Below are 23,674 nucleotides of genomic sequence, written 5' to 3'. Positions count from 1 at the left end.
CCACAACAGGAAACCCCATTGGCCGACTGTGGAGACGGAGAATCCTGGGACGGGGAAATCAGGTGCGGCGGGATGGAGAATTCCGCCCCTTGTCTATGCCCACCCTGTAAGATGGGTACATGGGGTTGGGTCACAGCTCTTCCACAATTAACTGGCATCCCCCTAATCCTATGAGGGATTGCCATCTATGTTGGTATTGTACTGGAGTCACATGTAGGCCGGGACTGACTACGATTGGCTGGTCTCCTTCCCGAGGCGATATCTGGAAACCAGTTGAGTTTTTTCACGACAATCCAACAGCTCATGGTCAGTTTTAGTTATACCGACGATCAAAACTGAAATCGAACTCTTTGAGTCCCGTGTTCCCGTGTTAGATTTGAACTTGGGTTAACTGGATTATTAAAGCAGGTCTCGAACGATCCAGTCAAATCATTCTGGAGAGCAGACGTTTTCGGGACTATTGGGAAAAGGCGGAGGAATGGAACGAGCTGAATTGTACTTGCAGAGAGCTGGCACAGAGATGATGGGCTGAATGGCCGCCATTTGTGCTGTAACCATGCTGTGATTGTATGATGAGCTATTAAAGTTACACACTCCTCCCCGTATAACCCTTGCATATGTATTTTTTGACACACGGCTGACCAGGAGTCTCTCTCGCACTTGTCTCCTGCCATTGGCGTTGGACGTTTATGGTCAAGCTGTTTGGCTGTATTTTGAATACACATTCCTTGGCCATCAGGTTCTGGTGTGGGACGCGCACCCAGAGCTCCTGGCCAGAGGCACGAACACTACCCACTGGGAAACAAGACCTTCTGACAGTGTATGACTCCATGATTGTTGTTAAGAGATTGAGGGTGCGATCCTCGGGCCACACTGCTCCGTAAAAGCAGCTCGTCGCGGCGCAGCGTGGCCGGTGAAAGCCGGGAGACCCCGTTCCCGGGATCCACCCAGCTCGCATTGCTCGCGAGATGTTGCAAGTGTGTGGGCGGCATCACTTTTTTTGAGCAAATCTGCATATTAGAGCGAGGCGGTAAGCGTGACTCTAATGTGGTACGGCTCCCCACAAACGGGGACCAGATGGAACGGCGCTCATGGGGGTCGGCAAGGGGATCGGAGACCCCCAGCTGCATGCCCTTTAGGCAGGTGGTGCCCTGGCATTGCTGGTGCCACCTGGGTACCCTGACACTGCCAGCCTGGCACCTTGCCACCTGGGTGCCAGCCTGGCATTGCCAAGGTGCCCAGGTGGCACTGCCAGCTGACATGGACACTGCCAGGGTGGCAGTTTGGCACTGTCAGGGTGCCTCCCATGTTGTGTTCGGGCTGGGGGAGGAGGTCAGGGATCGGGACGCTACAACGGGGAGTTTCGGCGAGCGGAGCGCCCCATTGTAAAAATGTGTGGCCTCGGCCGAGCGTTCCTCATTTAGGCCCCTTATTCAAAGCGAGTCGTGTTGAATAGCCGTGTGTTTCTCGGTACTGCGAAACATGCAGCTAAATGTGCTCGCTCGGGGTCTTTGTTCCCTGAACAGCGCGCCCTGTGTATCTTGCTTGCACAGATGTAGCCCTTGCAAACTTTGAGTCAACACCCCACAATTTGCAGGACTCAACATGACCTCAACAATGTTGGGTCATAACCTCGGCCTCTGTGCTTTTTCTCTGCTATTTTCCCCATTCCTTTCCTTACTCCCTCACTTTGTATTCCTGGCACCGATCCTGTCATTCACACCACACAGCGACTGTTTACTCACCATCACGAGTTCCTCTCTCCATCCCTCCATCCATCCCTCCATCCATCCCTCCATCCATACACAAACCTGCCGCACTCACCTTTTGATTGTTCTAAACCCATTTTGTGTCTACCTTTCCCCCGTTCCGACGAAGGGTCACCTGATAGCCCTGTTTCTCTCTGCAAATGCTGCCAAACCTGCTGTGTATTTCCAGCAGTTCCTGCCTTTATTACAGTTGTTTAATAATGGTTTACCCCTCATTCATCGTCGGCTTAAACATTGCAAAATAAAATAGGTGGGTAGAGTCAGTGATGGGGGAGAGTGTACATGGGGGTGTGGGAGGGGAGTGAATGGGGGGTAGAGTCAGTGATAGGGGAGAGTGTACATGGGGGTGAGGGAGGGGAGTGAATGGGAGTAGAATCACTGATAGGGGAGAGTGTACATGGGGATGTGGGAGGGGAGTGAATGGGGGGTAGAGTCAGTGTTAGGGGAGAGTGTACATGGGGGTGAGGGAGGGGAGTGAATGGGGAGTCGAGTCAGTGATAGGGGAGAGTGTACATGGGGGTGTGGGAGGGGAGTGAATGGGGAGTAGAGTCACTGATAGGGGAGAGTGTACATGGGGGTGTGGGAGGGGAGTGAATGGGGGGTAGAGTCAGTGATAGGGGAGAGTGTACATGGGATTGTGGGAGGGGAGTGAATGGGGAGGATAGTCAGTGATGGGGGAGAGTGTACATGGGGAGAGTGTACATGGGGGAGTGGGAGGGGAGTGAATGGGGGGTAGAGTCAGTGATAGGGGAGAGTGTACATGGGGGTGTGGGAGGGGAGTGAATGGGGGGTAGATTCAGTGATAGGGGAGAGTGTACAGAGGGTGTGGGAGGGGAGTGAATGGGGGGTAGAGTCAGTGATAGGGGAGAGTGTACATGGGGGTGTGGGAGAAGAGTGAATGGGGGGTAGAGTCAGTGATAGGGGAGAGTGTACATGGGGATGTGGGAGGGGAGTGAATGGGGTGTAGAGTCAGTGATAGGGAAGAGTGTACATGGGTGTGGGAGGGGAGTGAATGGGGGGTAGAGTCAGTGATAGGGGAGAGTGTACATGGGGGTGTGGGAGGGGAGTGAATGGGGGGTAGAGTCAGTGATAGGGCAGAGTGTACATGGGTGTGGGAGGGGAGTGAATGGGGGATAGAGTCAGTGATAGGGGAGAGTGTACATGGGGGTGTGGGAAGGGAGTGAATGGGGGGGTAGAGTCAGTGATAGGGGAGAGTGTACACGGGGGTGTGGGAGGGGGTTAAATGGGTGGGTAGAGTCAGAGATAGGGGAGAGTGTACATTGGGGTGTGGGAGGGAAGTGAATGGAGGGTAGAGTCAGTGATGGGGGAGAGTGTACATGGGGATGTGGGAGGAGAGTGAATGTGGGGGTAGAGTCAGTGATAGGGGAGAGTGTGCATGGGGGTGAGGGAGGTGAGTGAATGGGGAGTAGAGTCAGTGATAGGGGAGAGTGTACATGGGGGTGAGGGAGGTGAGTGAATGGGGAGTAGAGTCAGTGATAGGGGAGAGTGTACATGGGGATGTGGGAGGGGAGTGAATGGGGGGTAGAGTCAGTGATAGGGGAGAGTGTACATGGGGGTGAGGGAGGGGAGTGAATGGGGAGTAGAGTCAGCGATAGGGGAGAGTGTACATGGGGATGTGGGAGGGGAGTGAATGGGGGGTAGAGTCAGAGATAGGGGAGAGTGTACATGGGGGTGAGGGAGGGGAGTGAATGGGGAGTAGAGTCAGTGATAGGGGAGAGTGTACATGGGGGTGTGAGAGGGGAGTCAATGGGGGGTAGAGTCAGTGATAGGGGAGATTGTACATGGGGGTGTGGGAGGGGAGTGAATGGGGGGGTAGAGTCGGTGATAGGGGAGAGTGTATATGGGGATGTGGGAGGGGAGTGAATGGGGGTAGAGTCAGTGATAGGGGAGAGTGTACATGGGGGTGTGGGAGGGGAGTGAATGGGGGGTAGAGTCAGTGATAGGGGAGAGTGTACATGGGGGTGTGGGAGGGGAGTGAATGGGGGGTAGAGTCAGTGATAGGGGAGAGTGTACATGGGGGTGAGGGAGGGGAGTGAATGGGAGTAGAATCACTGATAGGGGAGAGTGTACATGGGGATGTGGGAGGGGAGTGAATGGGGGGTAGAGTCAGTGTTAGTGGAGAGTGTACATGGGGAGAGTGTACATGGGGGTGAGGGAGGGGAGTGAATGGGGAGTCGAGTCAGTGATAGGGGAGAGTGTACATGGGGGTGTGGGAGGGGAGTGAATGGGGGGTAGAGTCACTGATAGGGGAGAGTGTACATGGGGGTGTGGGAGGGGAGTGAATGGGGGGTAGAGTCAGTGATAGGGGAGAGTGTACATGGGATTGTGGGAGGGGAGTGAATGGGGAGGATAGTCAGTGATGGGGGAGAGTGTACATGGGGAGAGTGTACATGGGGGAGTGGGAGGGGAGTGAATGGGGGGTAGAGTCAGTGATAGGGGAGAGTGTACATGGGGGTGTGGGAGGGGAGTGAATGGGGGGTAGATTCAGTGATAGGGGAGAGTGTACAGAGGGTGTGGGAGGGGAGTGAATGGGGGGTAGAGTCAGTGATAGGGGAGAGTGTACATGGGGGTGTGGGAGAAGAGTGAATGGGGGGTAGAGTCAGTGATAGGGGAGAGTGTACATGGGGATGTGGGAGGGGAGTGAATGGGGTGTAGAGTCAGTGATAGGGAAGAGTGTACATGGGTGTGGGAGGGGAGTGAATGGGGGGTAGAGTCAGTGATAGGGGAGAGTGTACATGGGGGTGTGGGAGGGGAGTGAATGGGGGGTAGAGTCAGTGATAGGGCAGAGTGTACATGGGTGTGGGAGGGGAGTGAATGGGGGATAGAGTCAGTGATAGGGGAGAGTGTACATGGGGGTGTGGGAAGGGAGTGAATGGGGGGGTAGAGTCAGTGATAGGGGAGAGTGTACACGGGGGTGTGGGAGGGGGTTAAATGGGTGGGTAGAGTCAGAGATAGGGGAGAGTGTACATTGGGGTGTGGGAGGGAAGTGAATGGAGGGTAGAGTCAGTGATGGGGGAGAGTGTACATGGGGATGTGGGAGGGGAGTGAATGTGGGGGTAGAGTCAGTGATAGGGGAGAGTGTACATGGGGGTGAGGGAGGTGAGTGAATGGGGAGTAGAGTCAGTGATAGGGGAGAGTGTACATGGGGGTGAGGGAGGTGAGTGAATGGGGAGTAGAGTCAGTGATAGGGGAGAGTGTACATGGGGATGTGGGAGGGGAGTGAATGGGGGGTAGAGTCAGTGATAGGGGAGAGTGTACATGGGGGTGAGGGAGGGGAGTGAATGGGGAGTAGAGTCAGCGATAGGGGAGAGTGTACATGGGGATGTGGGAGGGGAGTGAATGGGGGGTAGAGTCAGAGATAGGGGAGAGTGTACATGGGGGTGAGGGAGGGGAGTGAATGGGGAGTAGAGTCAGTGATAGGGGAGAGTGTACATGGGGGTGTGAGAGGGGAGTCAATGGGGGGTAGAGTCAGTGATAGGGGAGATTGTACATGGGGGTGTGGGAGGGGAGTGAATGGGGGGGTAGAGTCGGTGATAGGGGAGAGTGTATATGGGGATGTGGGAGGGGAGTGAATGGGGGTAGAGTCAGTGATAGGGGAGAGTGTACATGGGGGTGTGGGAGGGGAGTGAATGGGGGGTAGAGTCAGTGATAGGGGAGAGTGTACATGGGGGTGTCGGAGGGGAGTGAATGGGGGGTAGAGTCAGTGATAGGGGAGCGTGTACATGGGGGTGAGGGAGGGGAGTGAATGGGGAGTAGAATCACTGATAGGGGAGAGTGTACATGGTGATGTGGGAGGGGAGTGAATGGGGGGTAGAGTCAGTGTTAGGGGAGAGTGTACATGGGGAGAGTGTACATGGAGGTGAGGGAGGGGAGTGAATGGGGAGTCGAGTCAGTGATAGGGGAGAGTGTACATGGGGGTGTGGGAGGGGAGTGAATGGGGGGTAGAGTCACTGATAGGGGAGAGTGTACATGGGGGTGTGGGAGGGGAGTGAATGGGGGGTAGAGTCAGTGATAGGGGAGAGTGTACATGGGATTGTGGGAGGGGAGTGAATGGGGAGGATAGTCAGTGATGGGGAGAGTGTACATGGGGAGAGTGTACATGGGGGAGTGGGAGGGGAGTGAATGGGGGGTAGAGTCAGTGATAGGGGAGAGTGTACATGGGGGTGGGGGAGGGGAGTGAATGGGGGGTAGAGTCAGTGATAGGGGAGAGTGTACAGGGGGTGTGGGAGGGGAGTGAATGGGGGGTAGAGTCAGTGATAGGGGAGAGTGTACATGGGGGTGTGGGAGGGGAGTGAATGGGGGGTAGAGTCAGTGATAGGGGAGAGTGTACATGGGGATGTGGGAGGGGAGTGAATGGGGGGTAGAGTCAGTGATAGGGGAGAGTGTACATGGGTGTGGGAGGGGAGTGAATGGGGGGTAGAGTCAGTGATAGGGGAGAGTGTACATGGGGGTGTGGGAGGGGAGTGAATGGGGGGTAGAGTCAGTGATAGGGCAGAGTGTACATGGGTGTGGGAGGGGAGTGAATGGGGGGTAGAGTCAGTGCTGGGGGATAGTGTACATGGGGGTGTGGGAGGGGAGTGAATGGAGGGTAGAGTCAGTGATGGGGGAGAGTGTACACGGGGGTGTGGGAAGGGAGTGAATGGGGGGGTAGAGTCAGTGATAGGGGAGAGTGTACATGGGGGTGTGGGAGGGGGAGTGAATGGGGGGGTAGAGTCAGTGATAGGGGAGAGTGTACACGGGGGTGTGGGAGGGGGTTAAATGAGTGGGTAGAGTCAGAGATAGGGGAGAGTGTACATTGGGGTGTGGGAGGGGAGTGAATGGAGGGTAGAGTCAGTGATGGGGGAGAGTGTACATGGGGATGTGGGAGGGGAGTGAATGGGGGTGTAGAGTCAGTGATAGGGGAGAGTGTACATGGGGTGTGGGAGGGGAGTGAATGGGGGGGTAGAGTCAGTGATAGGGGAGAGTGTACATGGGGGTGAGGGAGGGGAGTGAATGGGGAGTAGAGTCAGTGATAGGGGAGAGTGTACATGGGGATGTGGGAGGGGAGTGATGGTTGCTTGGGATTGGGGGAAGCTCCGTTGATACAACATTTCTAGTTTGGTGGGGAGAGTGAAAGCTGATCTGGCAAGGTGGGATGGTCTCCCTCTGTCACTGGCGGGTCGGGTACAGGCGGTTAAAATGAATGTGCTGCCGCGATTCCTGTTAATTTATCTAACCCCATGCTGTATGCCAAGTTCTGTAGACTGGCCGGTGTAAATGATGCACTACAGAACATCTGGTTCTTGACTAGTTTAAAATAATTTATTATGAAACAACTGAGTGGTACAGATAACTGGAATAAATATATAACAAACTACTAACACTAACTAACAATACTAGAGCTGCTGCAAAATATGTCTATCCAAAATGACTCCCCCCCCCCCCCCCCCTTCCCTTAGACACAGAGTCTACGTGGTATGTTTACACCACCATCTGCTGGTCGGAGGTTGTGTACAATATTATATACAAGATTGCTTATGCATGTCATCACATCCCCTTTCCTTTGGAAATGTAGTTATTTACATTCATTAGATTTTTTTTTCAATTCAATATATTTACATCTTTACTATTTACAGTTTATCACAAATTCAGTCTCTCAGGTTTGCGTCTTAGCCTTATTGATCTTCTGAGTGGCTGCTGAACTTGGGAAGTTGCTTCATCTTCCCCTATCGTTGTGGGTGCTGCTGCCTGTTCCTGTGTTGTTGTGTCTGTATCTTGTTGTTGGGGCTCCGTATGCTGAACTGTATCTTCTTCAGCTGTCTTCGGACTGCTAACCACTTCTTCTTCCGGTTGCATCACAAAAGGTTGCTGAACTTTCAGCAGAGCTCTTCTGTACCTTCTTCAGACAACACCTTCATCCATGACGATGAGATACCAGTTTGGGCCTGCTTGTCGCAGTACCTGCCTGCTTAGACCATCCGCTCCCTTCGGAATCTTCTAGTCTGGCCGTGTCACCTGATTGCAATGGTTGGAGTCTTTTCGCGGATCTGTCGTAAAATCCCTGTTGCCTCCTTTTTTGGGAGATGAGTTGCGTCTCTAACGTGTGGTTCACTGGTTCTTGAGGAATATGGGGCAAGTCCGTTCTCAGTTGCCCGTTGATCAGCAACCGAGCTGGCGAAAGCCCATTGACTCGTGGTGCAGAACGATAACTTAGGAGCGCGAGATAGGTGTCATCACGGCTATCTAATGCTTTTTTCAGGAGCTGTTCAACAATATGAATGCCCTTCTCAGCCTTTCTGTTAGACTGAGGGTGCTGAGGACTCGTGGTGACGTATTTAAAATCGTATTGATGTGCAAAAACTCTGTCCACTCATAACTGTCAAAACCAGGACCATTGTCACTCATGGCTACATTCGGTAACCCATGGCGCGTGGAAATCTCTTTGACGTGCTTAATGACATACCTGGTCGTGAAATTCGACAGCTGTGCTATCTCCGGATAATTAGAAAAGTAGTCAATGCCTAGAAAGTATTCCTTTCCATTCATGTAAAAAACATCCATGCCAACCTTCTGCCAGGGAGTTGTGACGATCTCACCCAACTGCATCGGCTCCCTGCTTTGTTTACGCTGAAGTTGTTGACCGGTTTCGCAGTTATCCACCATCATTTCAATGTCATGGTTTATCCCCGGCCAATACTGCCTCCCTGGCTCTATGTTTGCACTTTTCCATCCCCAAGTTCCCTTCATGGAGTTTCTTTCGGATCATTGACCTTAATGACTGCGGAATGACGATCCTTTGTTGTCGAAGCAAAAAGCCATTTGCATCACTTAACTCTGCTCTGACATTGTAAAAACTCGAGCAGGAACCTTTTGGCCATCCTTCATGGAGATGTGCTGTCACCTTTTGCAAGACCGTGTCTTTGGTGGTTTCTTGCTTTATTAATTTCGACTTCTTGTCAGAAACCGGCAGAGACTCAGCGACCAGGTTCACTTAGACCTGCACGTCCTCATCCAACTGGTGTGTCTCTTCCATGCCTGCGACTCTAGATAGTATATCAGCAACAATGAGATGCTTGCCCGGTGTCTAAATCAGCTCAAAGTCATAGCATTGCAGCGTCATGACTATTTGCTGAATCCTCGGGGATATTTGGTTAAGATTTTTGTTAATCGTTATGACCGGTGGTCTGTGGTCAGGTTCCACCACAAACATTGGAAGACCATAGACTTAATCATGAAGTTTGGTGAGATCATTGATTAACCCGAGGCATTCCTTTTCAATTTGCGCATACCTGCGTTCCGTGTCAGACATTGATCTGGATGCTTATGCTACTGGAGGTCAGTTATTGTCCAGATCTTGTTGTAATAAGACCACTGCAAAACCATGACTGGGCAGCACGGTAGCATTGTGGATAGCACAATTGCTTCACAGCTCCAGGGTCCCAGGTTCGATTCCGGCTTGGGTCACTGTCTGTGCGGAGTCTGCACATCCTCCCCGTGTGTGCGTGGGTTTCCTCCGGGTGCTCCGGTTTCCTCCCACAGTCCAAAGATGTGCAGGTTAGGTGGATTGGCCATGATAAATTGCCCTTAGTGTCCAAAATTGCCCTTAGTGTTGGGTGGGGTTACTGGGTTATGGGGATAGGGTGGAGGTGTTGACCTTGGGTGGTGTGCTCTTTCCAAGAGCCGGTGCAGACTCGATGGGCCGAATGGCCTCCTTCTGCACTGTAAATTCTATGATAATCCTTTGATGCGTCATCAAAATTTTCAACTTTTGCGCTTGGTCGAAACACGTCAGGACTGTCGCTGTTGCCAATGAAACTTGCAATGTTTGCCATTCCTGTTCACCTTTGGTACACCATTGGAATGTTGCAGCCTTCTTGACAGTTTCTCTCCGGTTTGCGGTTTTGCTGCGAGATGGGGAATCAATTTCCCAACAAAATTTCCAAACAAAATTTATCATCCCTAACATTCTTAGTGTATCTTTTTTTAATCAGTGGGATGTGTCACCTGCAAGATTGCCCTTATTTTATCTTGATCAGGCTGAACGCCTTGTGCGGAGCGCTTGTCTCTCAGGGAGGTGATGCTTGTCTACACCGATGTGACATTTTGCCCTGTTCAAGCCGTTTCTTTTCATGCTCTTCAGGAGCCTGAGATGCCTTTTGTCGTGTTCTTCCCGTCTCGATCCCCGGATGATTATATCATCCGCAAAAACTCGGACTGCTGGAATCCTTTCAACTATGTGCTCCATGGCATGGTGGAAAATTTCTGAAGCAGAAATGATGCCAAATGGCATCCTTGGGAAGCAACACCTTCCAAAGGGTGTGTTGAAAGGACACAGTTTTGTGCTTTCTTTGTCTAATCTAAGCTGCCAATGCCTGGTGACGCATGTAACTTGCTGAAACGAGTTGCGCCTGCCATCTTGCCTGGGCGACACGGTAGCACAGTGGTTAGCACTGTTGCTCACAGCTCCAGGGTCCCAATTTCGATTCCCAGCTTGGGTCATTGTCGGTGCAGAGTCTGCACGTACTCCCTGTGTCTGCGTGGGTTTCCCCCGGTTTCCTCCCACAGTCCAAAGATGTGCAGGTTAGGTAATTTGGACATTCTGAATTCTCCCTCCGTGTACCCGAACAGGTGCCGGAATGTGGTGACTAGGGGCTTTTCACAGTAACTTTGTGGAATGTTAAATATAAGCCTACTTGTGACAATAAGGATTATTATTCTTATATTTCCTCCCTTTTGGGTATCGAATAATGTTGAGATTCAGATCTTTGTGGAATTTTCTTGTTCTTAGTCAATCATCAAACCTGGTACCATGTCATGTTCTGTAGACTGGCCGGTGTAAATGATGCACTACTGAACATCTGGTTCTTGGCTAGTTTAAAATAACTTATTATGAAACAACTGCATGGTAAAGATAACTGGAATAAATATATAACAAACTACTAACACTAAGTAACTAGTCTAGAGCTACTGCAAAATATGTCTATCCACCAACACAACTTACTCCCCACTCCCCCTAGGCACAGAGTCACGTGGTAGTTTTACACTGCCACCTGGTGATCGGAGGTCATGTACGTTATTATATACAAGATTGCTTATGCATATCATCACACTACCTGTCCTAGGAGCGTTTGATAGGGACAGTTTAGAGAAGGTTTTCACATCACTCAGGATTGTTGAATTGTTTTGTTAGTTGTCTGTGAATTGAATTTCCCTTTCCTTCTGTCTTTCAGTTCCACGTGTAAGATTAACTTGGATGAGTGTAAGACGGAACTGAAGAGTCTTCCAGTCGCACCGCGGACCAAACCCTCTCTGCCTCCACTGAGCATCCTCGATCCATCATCGTTGCCCAACCTCCTAGTTTGTTGTGAGTGGTTATCCTTCCCTCTCGCAGGTGTAGCTTCCCCTGTTTATGTGTGGGAATTTGAGCGTTAAACCCTAGCTACGTTGTAATTGATGGATGGAAAGTGGCCAAGTTGCACCCAGGTCGTTGTTGGCATCGTTCCAGACACAAGAGGCTGTCGGCATGGAGCAAAGAACCCATTTCAGTGGTGGAACTGGCTCTCCATTGGAGGGACCTTTGCTGATTGGCCGTGGCAGCCAATCAGTGAGAGGCAGGTTCTTTCAGAGCCATCTCGCATGAAACTATCGACAGGACTATCGTCTGCATTGCCGTTTTTAAATATTCATTCACGGGATGCCGGCGTCGCTGGCTAGGTCAACATTTATTACCCATCCCTAATTGCACCTTGAGAAGGTGGTGGGGAGCTGCCTTCTTGAAGCGCTGCAGTCCCTGGGGTGTAGGTACATCCACTGTGCTGTTAGGCAGGTGTTCCAGGATTTTGACCCAGTGACAGTGAAGGAACGGCCGATATATTTCCCAGTCAGGATGGTGTGGCTCGTATGCAGGTACAGCAGGTCATTAGGAAAACTGATGTAACGTACAAGGCATTGGCGAGACCACATATGGAGTATTGCGTACTGTATCGGTCACGTTGGGCACGATTCTCCCTGAAGGGAACAAAGTCGCCTAGCACGCGCGGTTAGCTGTGTGTTTCCAGCGCTCGCAGTGCCGAGAAACACGTGGCTATTCAACGTGACTCGTGTTGAATAAGGGGTCTGTACAGGGAAAGCGCGATCGAGGCCGCACATAACCCCGAACGGTACGGGGGGGGGGGGGGCTCCGCAAACCGGAGCTCCCCATTATAGCGAGAGATTGGCACTGCCAGGTACCCAGGTGGCACCAGCAGTGCCAGGGTGCCAGCCTGCCCGAGCAGCATGCAGCTGGGGGCCTCTGATCTCCTGGGAAACCCCACGAGTACCGTTCCCTCTGGTCCACGTTAGTGGGGGCCAGTGCTGAACGGCGCTCGCCCGAGGTCTCTGAGGCGAAGGGGCTGAATCCCAAAGCCTCAGGCACCTCCGGACTCTGCACATTAGAGTCAGGCTCACTGCCTCGCTCTGATATGCAGATTGGCAAAAAGCTGACCCGCCCATTGTGGGCAGGGTTCACATTGCAACTTCTCGCGAGATTTCGTTGAATCTCTCGAGGTGTTGCGAGCCGCGTAGATCCTGGGAGCGGGGTCTCCAGGCTTTCGCCGGCTACGCCGTGCCACGCTTTGCTGGCACAGCGTGGCTGTTGGATCAGGCACCTTATTTAATGAAGGTTGTAAATGCATTGGAAACAGTACAGAGAAGGTTTACCAGAATAACACCTGGAATGGGCGGGTTGCCTTCTGAGGAAAGATTGGACTAGCTGGGCTTGTATCCACTGGAGTTTAAAAGGGTAAGAGGCGACTTGATCGAATACCCTGATGGGTATTGACAGTGTGGATGGTGAGAGGAGGTTTCCTCTTGTGGGACAATCTAGAAGGATGGGTGAGTAAATTTGCAGATGACACTAAAGTCGGTGGAGTTGTGGACAGTGCGGAAGGATGTTACAAGTTACAGAGGGACATAGATAAGCTGCAGCGCTGGGCTGAGAGGTGGCAAATGGAGTTTAATGCAGAAAAGTGTAGGTGATTCATTTTAGAAGGAGTAACAGGATGACTGAGTACTGGGCTAATGGTAACATTCTTGGCAGTGTGGATGAGCAGAGAGATCTCGGTGTCCATGTACATAGATCCCTGAAAGTTGCCACCCAGGTTGAGAGGTTTGTGAAGAAGGCGTACGGTGTGTTAGCTTTTATTGGTAGAGGGATTGAGTTTCGGAGCCATGAGGTCATGTTGCAGCTGGACAAAACTCTGGTATGGCCGCATTTGGAGTATTGCGTGCAATTCTGGTCGCCGCATTATAGGAAGGATGTGGAAGCATTGGAAAGGGTGCAGAGGAGATTTACCAGAATGTTGCCTGGTATGGAGGGAAGATCTTATGAGGAAAGGCTGAGGGACTTGAGGCTGTTTTCGTTAGAGAGAAGAAGGTTAAGAGGTGACTTAATTGAGGCATACAAGATGATCAGAGGATTGGATAGGGTGGACAGTGAGAGCCTTTTACCTCGGATGGTGATGTCTAGCACGAGGGGACATAGCTTTAAATTAAGGGGAGATAGATATAGGACAGATGTCAGAGGTAGGTTCTTTACTCAGAGAGTAGTAAGGGCGTGGAATGCCCTGCCTGCAACAGTAGTGGACTCGCCAACACTAAGGGCATTCAAATGGTCATTGGATAGACATATGAACGATAAGGGAATAGTGTAGATGGGCTTTAGAGTGGTTTCACAGGTCGGCGCAACATCGAGGGCCGAAGGGCCTGTACTGCGCTGTAATGTTCTATGTTCTTGAACTAGGGGGTCGCTGTTTAAAAAATAAGTCGCCCATTTAAAACAGAGATGAGGAGAAATGTTTTCTTTCAGGGGGTCGAGTGTCTTTGGAAAGGTGCTGGAAGCAGAATCTTTGATTATTTTTAAGGCTAAGGTGGATACATTGTCGGTAAGCGAGAGGGTGATAGATTATCGGGGGGGGGGGGGGGGGCAGGATGCAGATTTGAGGTTACTGTCACATCAGCCATGACTAAATGGTGGAGCAGACTCCAGGTTGCTGAATGGGCTGCTCCTGCTCCTTGTTCTCATGTGTCTGGCTTGGAGGACAACCTCCAGGTGATGGCGTTCCCATGTAGTTCTCGGGATGTAGAGGAAAGGATGGCGAGGATGATCCTGGATAAGAGCGAAAGTAACAGGGTAGTTATTATGGGAGACTTTAACTTTCCAAATATTGACTGGAAAAGATATAGTTCGAGTACATTAGATGGGTCGTTTTTTGTTCAGTGTGTGCAGGAAGGTTTACTGAAACAATATGTTGACAGGCCAACAAGAGGCGAGGCCACATTGGATTTGGTTTTGGGTAATGAACCAGGCCAGGTGTTGGATTTGGAGGTAGGTGAGCACTTTGGGGACAGTGACCACAATTCGGTGACGTTTACGTTAAGGATGGAAAGGGATAAGTATACACCGCAGGGCAAGAGTTATAGCTGGGGGAAGGGAAATTATGATGCCATTAGACGTGACTTGGGGGGGATAAGGTGGAGAAGTAGGCTGCAAGTTTTGGACACACTGGATAAGTGGAGCTTTTTCAAGGATCAGCTATTGCGTGTTCTTGATAAGTATGTACCGGTCAGGCAGGGAGGAAGGTGCCGAGCGAGGGAACCGTGGTCTACCAAAGAAGTGGAATCTCTTGTTAAGAGGAAGAAGGAGGCCTAAGTGAAGATGAGGTGTGAAGTTTCAGTTGGGGCGATGGATAGTTACAAGGTAGCGAGGAAGGATCTAAAGAGAGAGCTAAGACGAGCAAGGAGGGGACATGAGAAGTATTTGGCAGGAAGGATCAAGGAAAACCCAAAAGCTTTCTATAGGTATGTCAGGAATAAGCGAATGACTAGGGACAGAGTAGGACCAGTCAAGGACAGGGATGGGAAGTTGTGTGTAGAGTCTGAAGAGATAGGCGAGATACTAAATGAATATTTTTCGTCAGTATTCACTCAGGAAAAAGATAATGTTGTGGAGGAGAATGCTGAGCTCCAGGCAAATAGATTAGATGGCATTGAGGTAAGTAGGGAAGAGGTGTTGGCAATTCTGGACAGGCTGAAAATAGATAAGTCCCCGGGGCCTGATGGGATTTATCCTAGGATTCTCTGGGAGGCCAGGGAAGAGATTGCTGGACCATTGGCTTTGATTTTTATGTCATCATTGGATACAGGAATAGTGCCAGAGGACTGGAGGATAGCAAATGTGGTCCCTTTGTTCAAAAAGGGGAGCAGAGACAACCCCGGCAACTATAGACCGGTGAGCCTCACGTCTGTAGTGGGTAAAGTCTTGGAGGGCATTATAAGAGACAAGATTTATAATCATCTAGATAGGAATAATATGATCAGGGATAGTCAGCATGGCTTTGTGAAGGGTAGGTCATGCCTCACAAACCTTATCGAGTTCTTTGAGAAGGTGACTGAACAGGTAGACGAGGGTAGAGCAGTTGATGTGGTGTATATGGATTTCAGCAAAGCGTTTGATAAGGTTCCCCACGGTAGGCTATTGCAGAAAATACGGAGGCTGGGGATTGAGGGTGATTTAGAGATGTGGATCAGAAATTGGCTAGCTGAAAGAAGACAGAGGGTGGTGGTTGATGGGAAATGTTCAGAATGGAGTTCTGTCACAAGTGGAGTACCACAAGGATCTGTTCTGGGGCCGTTGCTGTTTGTCATTTTTATCAATGACCTAGAGGAAGGCGCAGAAGGGTGGGTGAGTAAATTTGCAGACGATACTAAAGTCGGTGGTGTTGTCGATAGTGAGGAAGGAAGTAGCAGGTTACAGAGGGATATAGATAAGCTGCAGAGCTGGGCTGAGAGGTGGCAAATGGAGTTTAATGTAGAGAAGTGTGAGGTGATTCACTTTGGAAGGAAAAACAGGAATGTGGAATATGTGGCTAATGGAAAAGTTCTTGAAAGTGTGGATGAGCAGAGGGATCTAGGTGTCCATGTACATAGATCCCTGAAAGTTGCCACCCAGGTTGATAGGGTGGTGAAGAAGGCCTATGGAGTGTTGGCCTTTATTGGTAGAGGGATTGAGTTCCGGAGTCAGGAGGTCATGTTGCAGCTGTACAGAACTCTGGTACGGCCGCATTTGGAGTATTGCGTACAGTTCTGGTCACCGCATTATAGGAAGGACGTGGAGGCTTTGGAACGGGTGCAGAGGAGATTCACCAGGATGTTGCCTGGTATGGAGGGAAAATCTTATGAGGAAAGGCTGATGGACTTGAGGTTGTTTTCGTTAGAGAGAAGAAGGTTAAGAGGAGACTTAATAGAGGCATACAAAATGATCAGGGGGTTGGATAGGGTGGACAGTGAGAGCCTTCTCCCGCGGATGGAAATGGCTGGCACGAGGGGACATAACTTTAAGCTGAGGGGTGATAGATATAGGACAGAGGTCAGGGGTAGGTTCTTTACGCAAAGAGTAGTGAGGCCGTGGAATGCCCTACCTGCTACAGTAGTGAACTCGCCAACATTAAGGGCATTTAAAAGTTTATTGGATAAACATATGGATGATAATGGCATAGTGTAGGTTAGATGGCTTTTGTTTCGGTGCAACATCGTGGGCCGAAGGGCCTGTACTGCGCTGTATTGTTCTATGTTCTATGTTCTATGTATCTGCTTTCCTCGTCCTTCAAGATGGTAAGGGGCAGGGGGATTTTAGGAGGTGGGACGTGCTGTCGCTGGCAGGACGGGTGCAATCGGTGAAGATGACGGTTCTCCCGAGTTTGGGGGCACTGTTGACGGCGCCTCTACCGTTGTCGCCGGCCAGGTTCTCCACAAGCCCGGTCGTGGAGGCAGGTACCGTCCTTTCCTCACCTGCCGCCCCAGTGGCTACAGGGCAAAATGGTGCCACAAACAGGGATGGGGGAGGCAGAGAGTCAGAAATTCATAAGGAGTTGATCGATTGGGGGCGAGCCCCGATTGGGGTAGTGAGGCGTAAGTGGGTGAAAGAGTTGGGGAGGGAGGTGGAGGCTGGGCTGTGGGAGGAGGCTTTGAGGAGGATGAACGCATCCTCGTTATGTGCGAGGCTCAGCCTTATTCAGTTCAAGGTGGTCCACAGGGTGCACATGACAATGGCCAGGATGAGCAGGGGTGGAGGACAGGTGTGGGCGGTGTGCGGGAGGGCCTGTGAATCATGTCCACATATTTTTGGCGTGTCTGAAACTTGGGGGTTTGCCGACCTGGTATTGGGGAATGAGCCCGGCCAGGTAGTAGAGGTTTCAGTAGGGGAGCATTTCGGGAACAGTGACCAATTCAGTAAGTTTTAAAGTGCTGGTGGACAAGGATAAGAGTGGTCCGAGAGTGAATGTGCTAAATTGGGGGAAGGCTAATTATAACAATATTAGGTGGGAACTGAAGAACCTAGATTGGGGGCGGCTATTTGAGGGTAAATCAACATCTGACATGTGGGAGGCTTTCAAATGTCAGTTGAAAGAAATTCAGGACCGGCATGTTCTTGTGCGAAAGAAGGATAAATACGGCAAATTTCGGGAACCTTGGATAACGGGAGATATTGTAAGCCTCGTCAAAAAGAAACAGGAGGCATTTGTCAGCGCTAGAAGGCTGGGAACAGACAAAGCCTGTGTGGAATATAAGGAAAGTAGGAAGGAACTTAAGCAAGGAGTCATGAGGGCTAGAAGGCGTCACGAAAAGTCATAGGATTAAGGAAAATCCCAAGGCTTTTTACACGTACATAAAAAGCAAGAGGGTAGCCAGGGAAAGGGTTGGCCCACTGAAGGATAGGCAAGGGAATCTATGTGTGGAGCCAGAGGAAATGGGCGAGGTACTAAATGAATACTTTGCATCAGTATTCACCAAAGAGAAGGAATTGGTGGATGTTGAGCCTGGAGAAGGGTGTGTAGATAGCCTGGGTCACATTGAGATCCAAAAAGACGAGGTGTTGGGCGTCTTGAAAAATATTATTATGGTAGATAAGTCCCCAGGGCCTGATGGATCTACCCCAGAATACTGAAGGAGGCTAGAGAGAAAATTGCTGAGGCCTTGACAGAAATCTTTGGATCCTCACTGTCTTCAGGTGATGTCCAGGAGGACTGGAGAATAGCCAATGTTGTTCCTTTGTTTAAGAAGGTAGCAAGGATAATCCAGGGAACTACAGGCTGGTGAGCCTACGTCAATTGTAGGGAAATTACTGGAGAGAATTCTTCGAGACAGGATCTACTCCCATTTGGAAACAAATGGACGTATTGGCGAGAGGCATCACCGTTTGTGAAGGGGAGGTCGTGTCTCACTAACTTGATAGAGTTTTTCGAAGAGGTCACAAAGATGATTGATGCAGGTAGGGCAGTAGATGTTGTCTATATGGACTTCAGTAAGGCCTTTGACAAGGTTCCTCATGGCAGACTGGTACAAAAGGTGAAGTCAGACGGGATCAGGGGTGAGCTGGCAAGGTGGATACAGAACTGGCTAGGTCATAGAAGGCAGAGAGTAGCAATGGAAGGGTGCTTTTCGGATTGGAGGGCTGTGACTAGTGGTGTTCCGCAGGGATCAGTGTTGGGACCTTTGCTGTTCATAGTATATATAAATGATTTGCACGAAAATGTAACTGGTCTGATTAGTAAGTTTGCAGACGACACAAAGGTTGGTGGAATTGCGGATAGCGATGAGGACTGTCAGAGGATACAGCAGGATTTAGATCATTTGGAGACTTGGGCGGAGAGATGGCAGATGGAGTTTAATCTGGACAAATATGAGGTAATGCATTTTGGAAGGTCTAATACAGGTAGGGAATATACAGTGAATGGTAGAACCATCAAGAGTATTGACAGTCAGAGAGATCTATGTGTACAGGTCCACAGGTCACTGAACGGGGCAACACAGGTGGAGAAGGTAGTCAAGAAGGCATACGGCATGCTTGCCTTCATTGGCCGGGGCACTGAGTATAAGAATTGGCAAGTCATGTTGCAGCTGTAAAGAACCTTAGTTAGGCCAGACTTGGAGTATAGTGTTCAATTCTGGTCGCCACACTACCAGAAGGATGTGGAGGCTTTAGAGAGGGTGCAAAAGAGATTTACCAGAATGTTGCCTGTTATGGAGGGCATTAGCTATGAGGAGCGATTGAATAAACTCGATTTGTTCTCACTGGAACGAAGGAGGTTGAGGGGCGACCTGATAGAGGTCTACAAAATTATGAGGGGCATAGACGGAGTGGATATTCAGAGTCTTTTTCCCAGGGTAGAGGGTCAATTACTAGGGGGCATAGGTTTAAGGTGCGAGGGGCAAGGTTTAGAGGAGATGTACGAGGCAAGTTTTTTTACACAGAGGGTAGTGGGTGCCTGGAACTCGCTGCCGGAGGATGTGGTGGAAGCAGGGACGATAGTGACATTTAAGGGGCATCTTGACAAATACATGAATAGGATGGGAATAGAGGGATACGAACCCCGGAAATGTAGAAGATTTTAGTTTAGACGGGCAGCATGGTCGGCAGGGGCTTGGAGGGCCGAAGGGCCTGATCCTGTGCTGTACATTTCTTTGTTCTTTGTTTTGTTCTTTGTTATATCAGAGGTCCCGAAGATGAAAGTGGTCCCGAATCCAGAGGTGGCGATTTTCGGTGTGTCAGAAGACCCGGGAGTCCAGGGGGCGAGAGAGGCCTTTGCCTCCCTGGTAGCCCGGCGACGGAATGTCAGGACTCGGGAACGCCAAAGCCGGGGGTGTGGGTGAGCGACCTGGCAGAGTTTCTCAGACTGGAGAAGATAAAGTTCACCTTGAGAGGGTCTGTGGAGGGGTTTGCTCGGAGATGGCAGACGTTCATCGACTTCTTTGAAAACAGTTAAGATGTCAGCAGTGGGGGGCGGCGGGCTGGGCGGCTGGTTTGCGATGCAGAGCGAGGCCAGCAGCCCGGGTTCAATTCCCGGACCGGCTGAGGTTATTCATGAAGGCCCCGCCTTGTCCCTTGCCTGAGCTGTGGTAGCCCCTCAGGTTAAATCGCCACCAGTCAGCTCTCCCCCTCAAAGGGGAAAGCAGCCTTTGGTCATCTGGGATTATGGCGACTTTACCTTCACTTGCTTACTTTAGATGGTAACAGCTGTGGCTTTGGAAGGTGGAGCTGAAGGAACCTTGATGCATTGCTGTCGTGTAGATGGTACTCACGGCTGCTACGGAGTGTCAGTGTTGGAGGGAGTGAATGTTTGAGGTGGAGGAAGGGGAGGCAATCAAGCGGGGCTGCTTTGGCCTGGATGTTGTCGAGCTTCTTGAGTGTTGTTGGAGCTGCACTCACCCAGGCAAGTGGAGAGATTCCATCACACTCCTGACTTGTAGATGGTCGACAGACTTTCGGGAGTCAGGAGGTGAGTTACCCGTTGCAGAATTCCCAGCCTCTGACCTGCTCTTGTAGCCGCAGTATTTATATGGCTCGTCCAGTTCAGTTTACGGTCAATATTAGCGCCCAGGATATTGAGAGTGGAGGTTTCAGTGATAGTAATGCCATTGAATGTCAAAGGACAATGGTTAGATTGTCTCTTGTTGGATATGGTCATTGCCTGGCACTTGTGTGAAGGGAACGCTACTTGCCACTTGTCAGCCCAAGGTGCTGAACATCGTGCAGTCATCTGCTAAGATCCCCACTTCTGACCTTATAATGGAAGGGAGGTCATTGATGAAGCAGTTGAAGATGGTTGGGCCTAAGACTCTGAGGAACTCCTGCAGTGATGTCCCGGTACTGAGATGATTAACCTCCAGCAACACAACAATTTTCTTTTGTACTAGTATGACTTCAACCAGTGGAGGGTTTCCCCCCGATTCCCATTGACTCCTATTTAACTCGGGCTCCTTGTTACCATATTTGGTCAAATGCTGCCCTGATGTCAAGATGAGTCACTCCCACCTCACCTCTGGCATTCAGGGGATGGATTCTCTGCACTCCGTCGCCAAAATTGCAGCCAGCGCAGGGCCAGAGAATCCATTTCCCCGCAAGGAATCGGTTCCCTGATTCTGAGGGCCCCGAAAAGCCGCCGAGGACCTACCTGGGGCCATTGCTGGAGACCAGCTCCGCCCTCGACCGGCTGAGGCCCCGACGGCGTGGATCTAATATGGTCCAGCCGGTCGGGATACTCGAGTGGTGGCTGCGGACTCAGCCCTGGTCGGGGGCGGACTGATCGGAGGGCAGTGGGGGGGGGGGGGGGCCTTACAGGCGGGCGGGAAATGTTTGTGCGGGCGGACAGGGTCGGGCGGGCGGCTGATCGGGGGGTTTATTTTTTGGGTCTAGCTCCGCGGTCGAGTCCGCCATGGAGCATGGCGCGGGTGCCGCCGTGCGTGTGCCGGCCTCCAACCCGGAAGTGTGGGGGCCGTATGTGCAGCAAAAGCTGCGAGATCTACATCGGGTCCCTGCTCGCTCCCTGCAGGTTTTTGACGCTGGCGTGGGGACATAGTTCCAATAACGGAGGATCCAGCCCCAGCTCTTCTTTCTGCAATGAAGTCCTCAAATGCTTTACAGCCAATGATGTACTTTTTGAACATCCACAGATACATACAGACATGCAGGTTAGCAGTGGAAAATGTAGTCACTGTTGTAAAGTCGGAAACGCAGCAGCCAATGTGTGCACAGCAAGATCCCAAACACAGCAACGTGGCAATGGCCAGAGAGTCCGTTTTTTAGTGCTGCCGGTTGGGGGAATAAATATCGATCAGGAAGTCAAGCCAAACTCCCCTGTGCTTTTTTTTGTTGTTGAAATAACTGTGTGGTTATTTTACATCTGCCTGCGAGGGTCCCGGATTCTCCGCACCCCGACGCCGAATTAATTTCCGCGCATGGGATCGGGGCCGGCGGCGGTTCCTCGATTCTCCGGCCCCTGAGTACGCCGCGCCACGTATCCTCTACCTGCGGCCATTGGCCGAGGCCAGCCCTGCTATTCTCCGCCCCCGACGGGCCGAATTCCTCTCGGCGTGGATCTAATATGGTCCCAGCCGTTGGGGATACTCGCGTGGCGGCTGGGGACTCAGTCCGCGGCCGCCATGGTCACGGGCAGGCCAATTGGAGGGCAGGGAGGGCCTCGTACGGGCCTGGGGTATTTTTGGGTGCGTGGTCTGGGTCAGGCGCGAGGCCGATCGGGGGAACTATTTGGGAGGTCCAGCTCCGCGGTCTGAGTCCACCATGGAGCACGGCGTGCCCGCCAGAGGCCAGCGCCCTGCGCATACGCGGCCTCTGACCCGCAAGTGCGGGGGCCCATATCTGCAGATAAAGCTGCGAGCTTCCCCACGGGTCCCTGCTATGATTTGTGGCCATTTCACACCAGTTTTTCTGTGCGTGAAAGGCCACAGTTCTTACGACAGCGTGGGGAGATCGTCCCAAATACAGAGAATCCAGCCCCACGTCTGAAACATGGTTTCTCTGCTGCACCCCCTCAGTCTACATTTTGTATTTGACTTTCTGGAGCAGAATTTGAACCAAGAACATTCTAACTTGAAATGAAATGAAAATCGCTTATTGTCACAAGTAGGCTTCAAATGAAGTTACTGTGAAAAGCCCCTAGTCGCCACATTCCGGCGCCTGTTCGGGGAGGCTGATACGGGAATTGAACCGTGCTGCTGGCCTACTTTCAAAGCCAGCGATTTAGCCCTGTGCTAAACAGCCCCTGCTTGGAGGTTAGAATGTGTTCAACTGGGTGTCAGCTGACCAGTCAATGAAGAAACTGTAAGGGGTAAAATTAGAAAAGAAATTGACCTCCTAACACCTCCCCCTCCCCCATTACTAAACATATTTGTTAATCACAAACTTGCCAATCTTAAGGACGTTCCTTTTTGAAGCTGCGATATAGAACATATAACAGTACAGCACAGTACAGGCCCTTCGGCCCACGATGTTGTGCCGACCACTTCAGTTCAATTTACTGCTGTCCATGTGCCTGTCCCAGAGTCGCTTAAATGTCCCTAATAACCCTGACTCCACCACCTCTGCTGGCAGTGCATTCCACACACCCACCACTCTCTGTGTAAAGAACCGACCTCTGACATCTCCCCTATACCTTCCTCCAATCACCTTAAAACTATGTCCCCTCGTGACAGCCCTTTCCGCCCTGGGGAAAAGTCTCTGGCTATCCACTCTATCCATGCCTCTCATCACCTTGTACACCTCTATCAAGTCACCTCTCTTCCTTCTTCGCTCCAGTGATATGATTGGGGATTCTAAAGTTCGATAGGCTGCCTTGATTATTGAGTGAGGTCCGTCCAGTTTTGGGGGATTTGAGAGGAGGCGGAGATTGCCCCCCATTAATGTGCAAAAACAATGAAGTGACTTTAAAGTTGCCAGCAATGTCTCTTCTATTCCAGGGCCATTCTGCAGTCTGGACTCTGCGCCATAGTAAATGACTGAGATTGATTCTCACCACGTTATTCATTTTGGGCTGGATCTTCCTCACTCTCCAGAGCGGTGCTGTGCTCAGTTCAGCGGCTGTTGTAGATTGGGGCCCGAGGAAGTGATGATGCACACGTAGTGTTACATCACCCTGGGCCAGCGCGCGGTCAAGTCCAGCCCCACGCCTCCCGCAGTCACAACGCAAGTGAATTAACCAATAATTACAGTCACCAGGTTTAACACCATGTTAACACAATTACTGTTTATTTATAACAAGAACTACAATGAAATATGCAGCAAAATACAACTGGTTAATTATTAGCTAATTCCTAACCCCCCACTTTAACTCCTCCCCCCCCCCACCCTCTATACACACACAGAAAACAAACAAACACAGAGGGAGGAAAGGGGGTTGAAAAAACTTAAATAAAAGAGAAAAACAATCTTTGGTTCAAATGGGTGTTTCCAGCACCTTCGTGCCTTCAGCTGGAGGCTTGCGTTGTCGATTCAGTCAGGCCTCTGCAGTTTCAGGAATGCAGCACTCACAGCCTTTCTGGAGAGGGAAAGAAAGCAGGTCCTGGTCTTTCTG

At 51.0% G+C, this 23,674-nt stretch overlaps 1 protein-coding gene across 1 annotated transcript in view; it reads left to right on the top strand.

Annotated features, from left to right (window-relative positions):
• The window catches only part of LOC140391342 (uncharacterized), a 143,358-nt gene that overhangs the window by 46,797 nt on the left and 72,887 nt on the right, over positions 1–23,674 (top strand). Inside the window, exon 3 of the mRNA XM_072475922.1 lies at positions 11,000–11,133. Within this exon, the coding sequence (XP_072332023.1) occupies positions 11,000–11,133 (134 nt within the window). The remainder of the gene's footprint in view (positions 1–10,999; positions 11,134–23,674) is intronic.

The sequence above is a fragment of the Scyliorhinus torazame genome, chromosome 15, assembly GCF_047496885.1.
Source record: "Scyliorhinus torazame isolate Kashiwa2021f chromosome 15, sScyTor2.1, whole genome shotgun sequence".
Classification (NCBI taxonomy): Eukaryota; Metazoa; Chordata; class Chondrichthyes; order Carcharhiniformes; family Scyliorhinidae; genus Scyliorhinus; species Scyliorhinus torazame.
The sequence above is the reverse complement of the archived record's forward strand: the minus strand, read 5'-3'. Positions and strand labels throughout refer to the sequence as shown.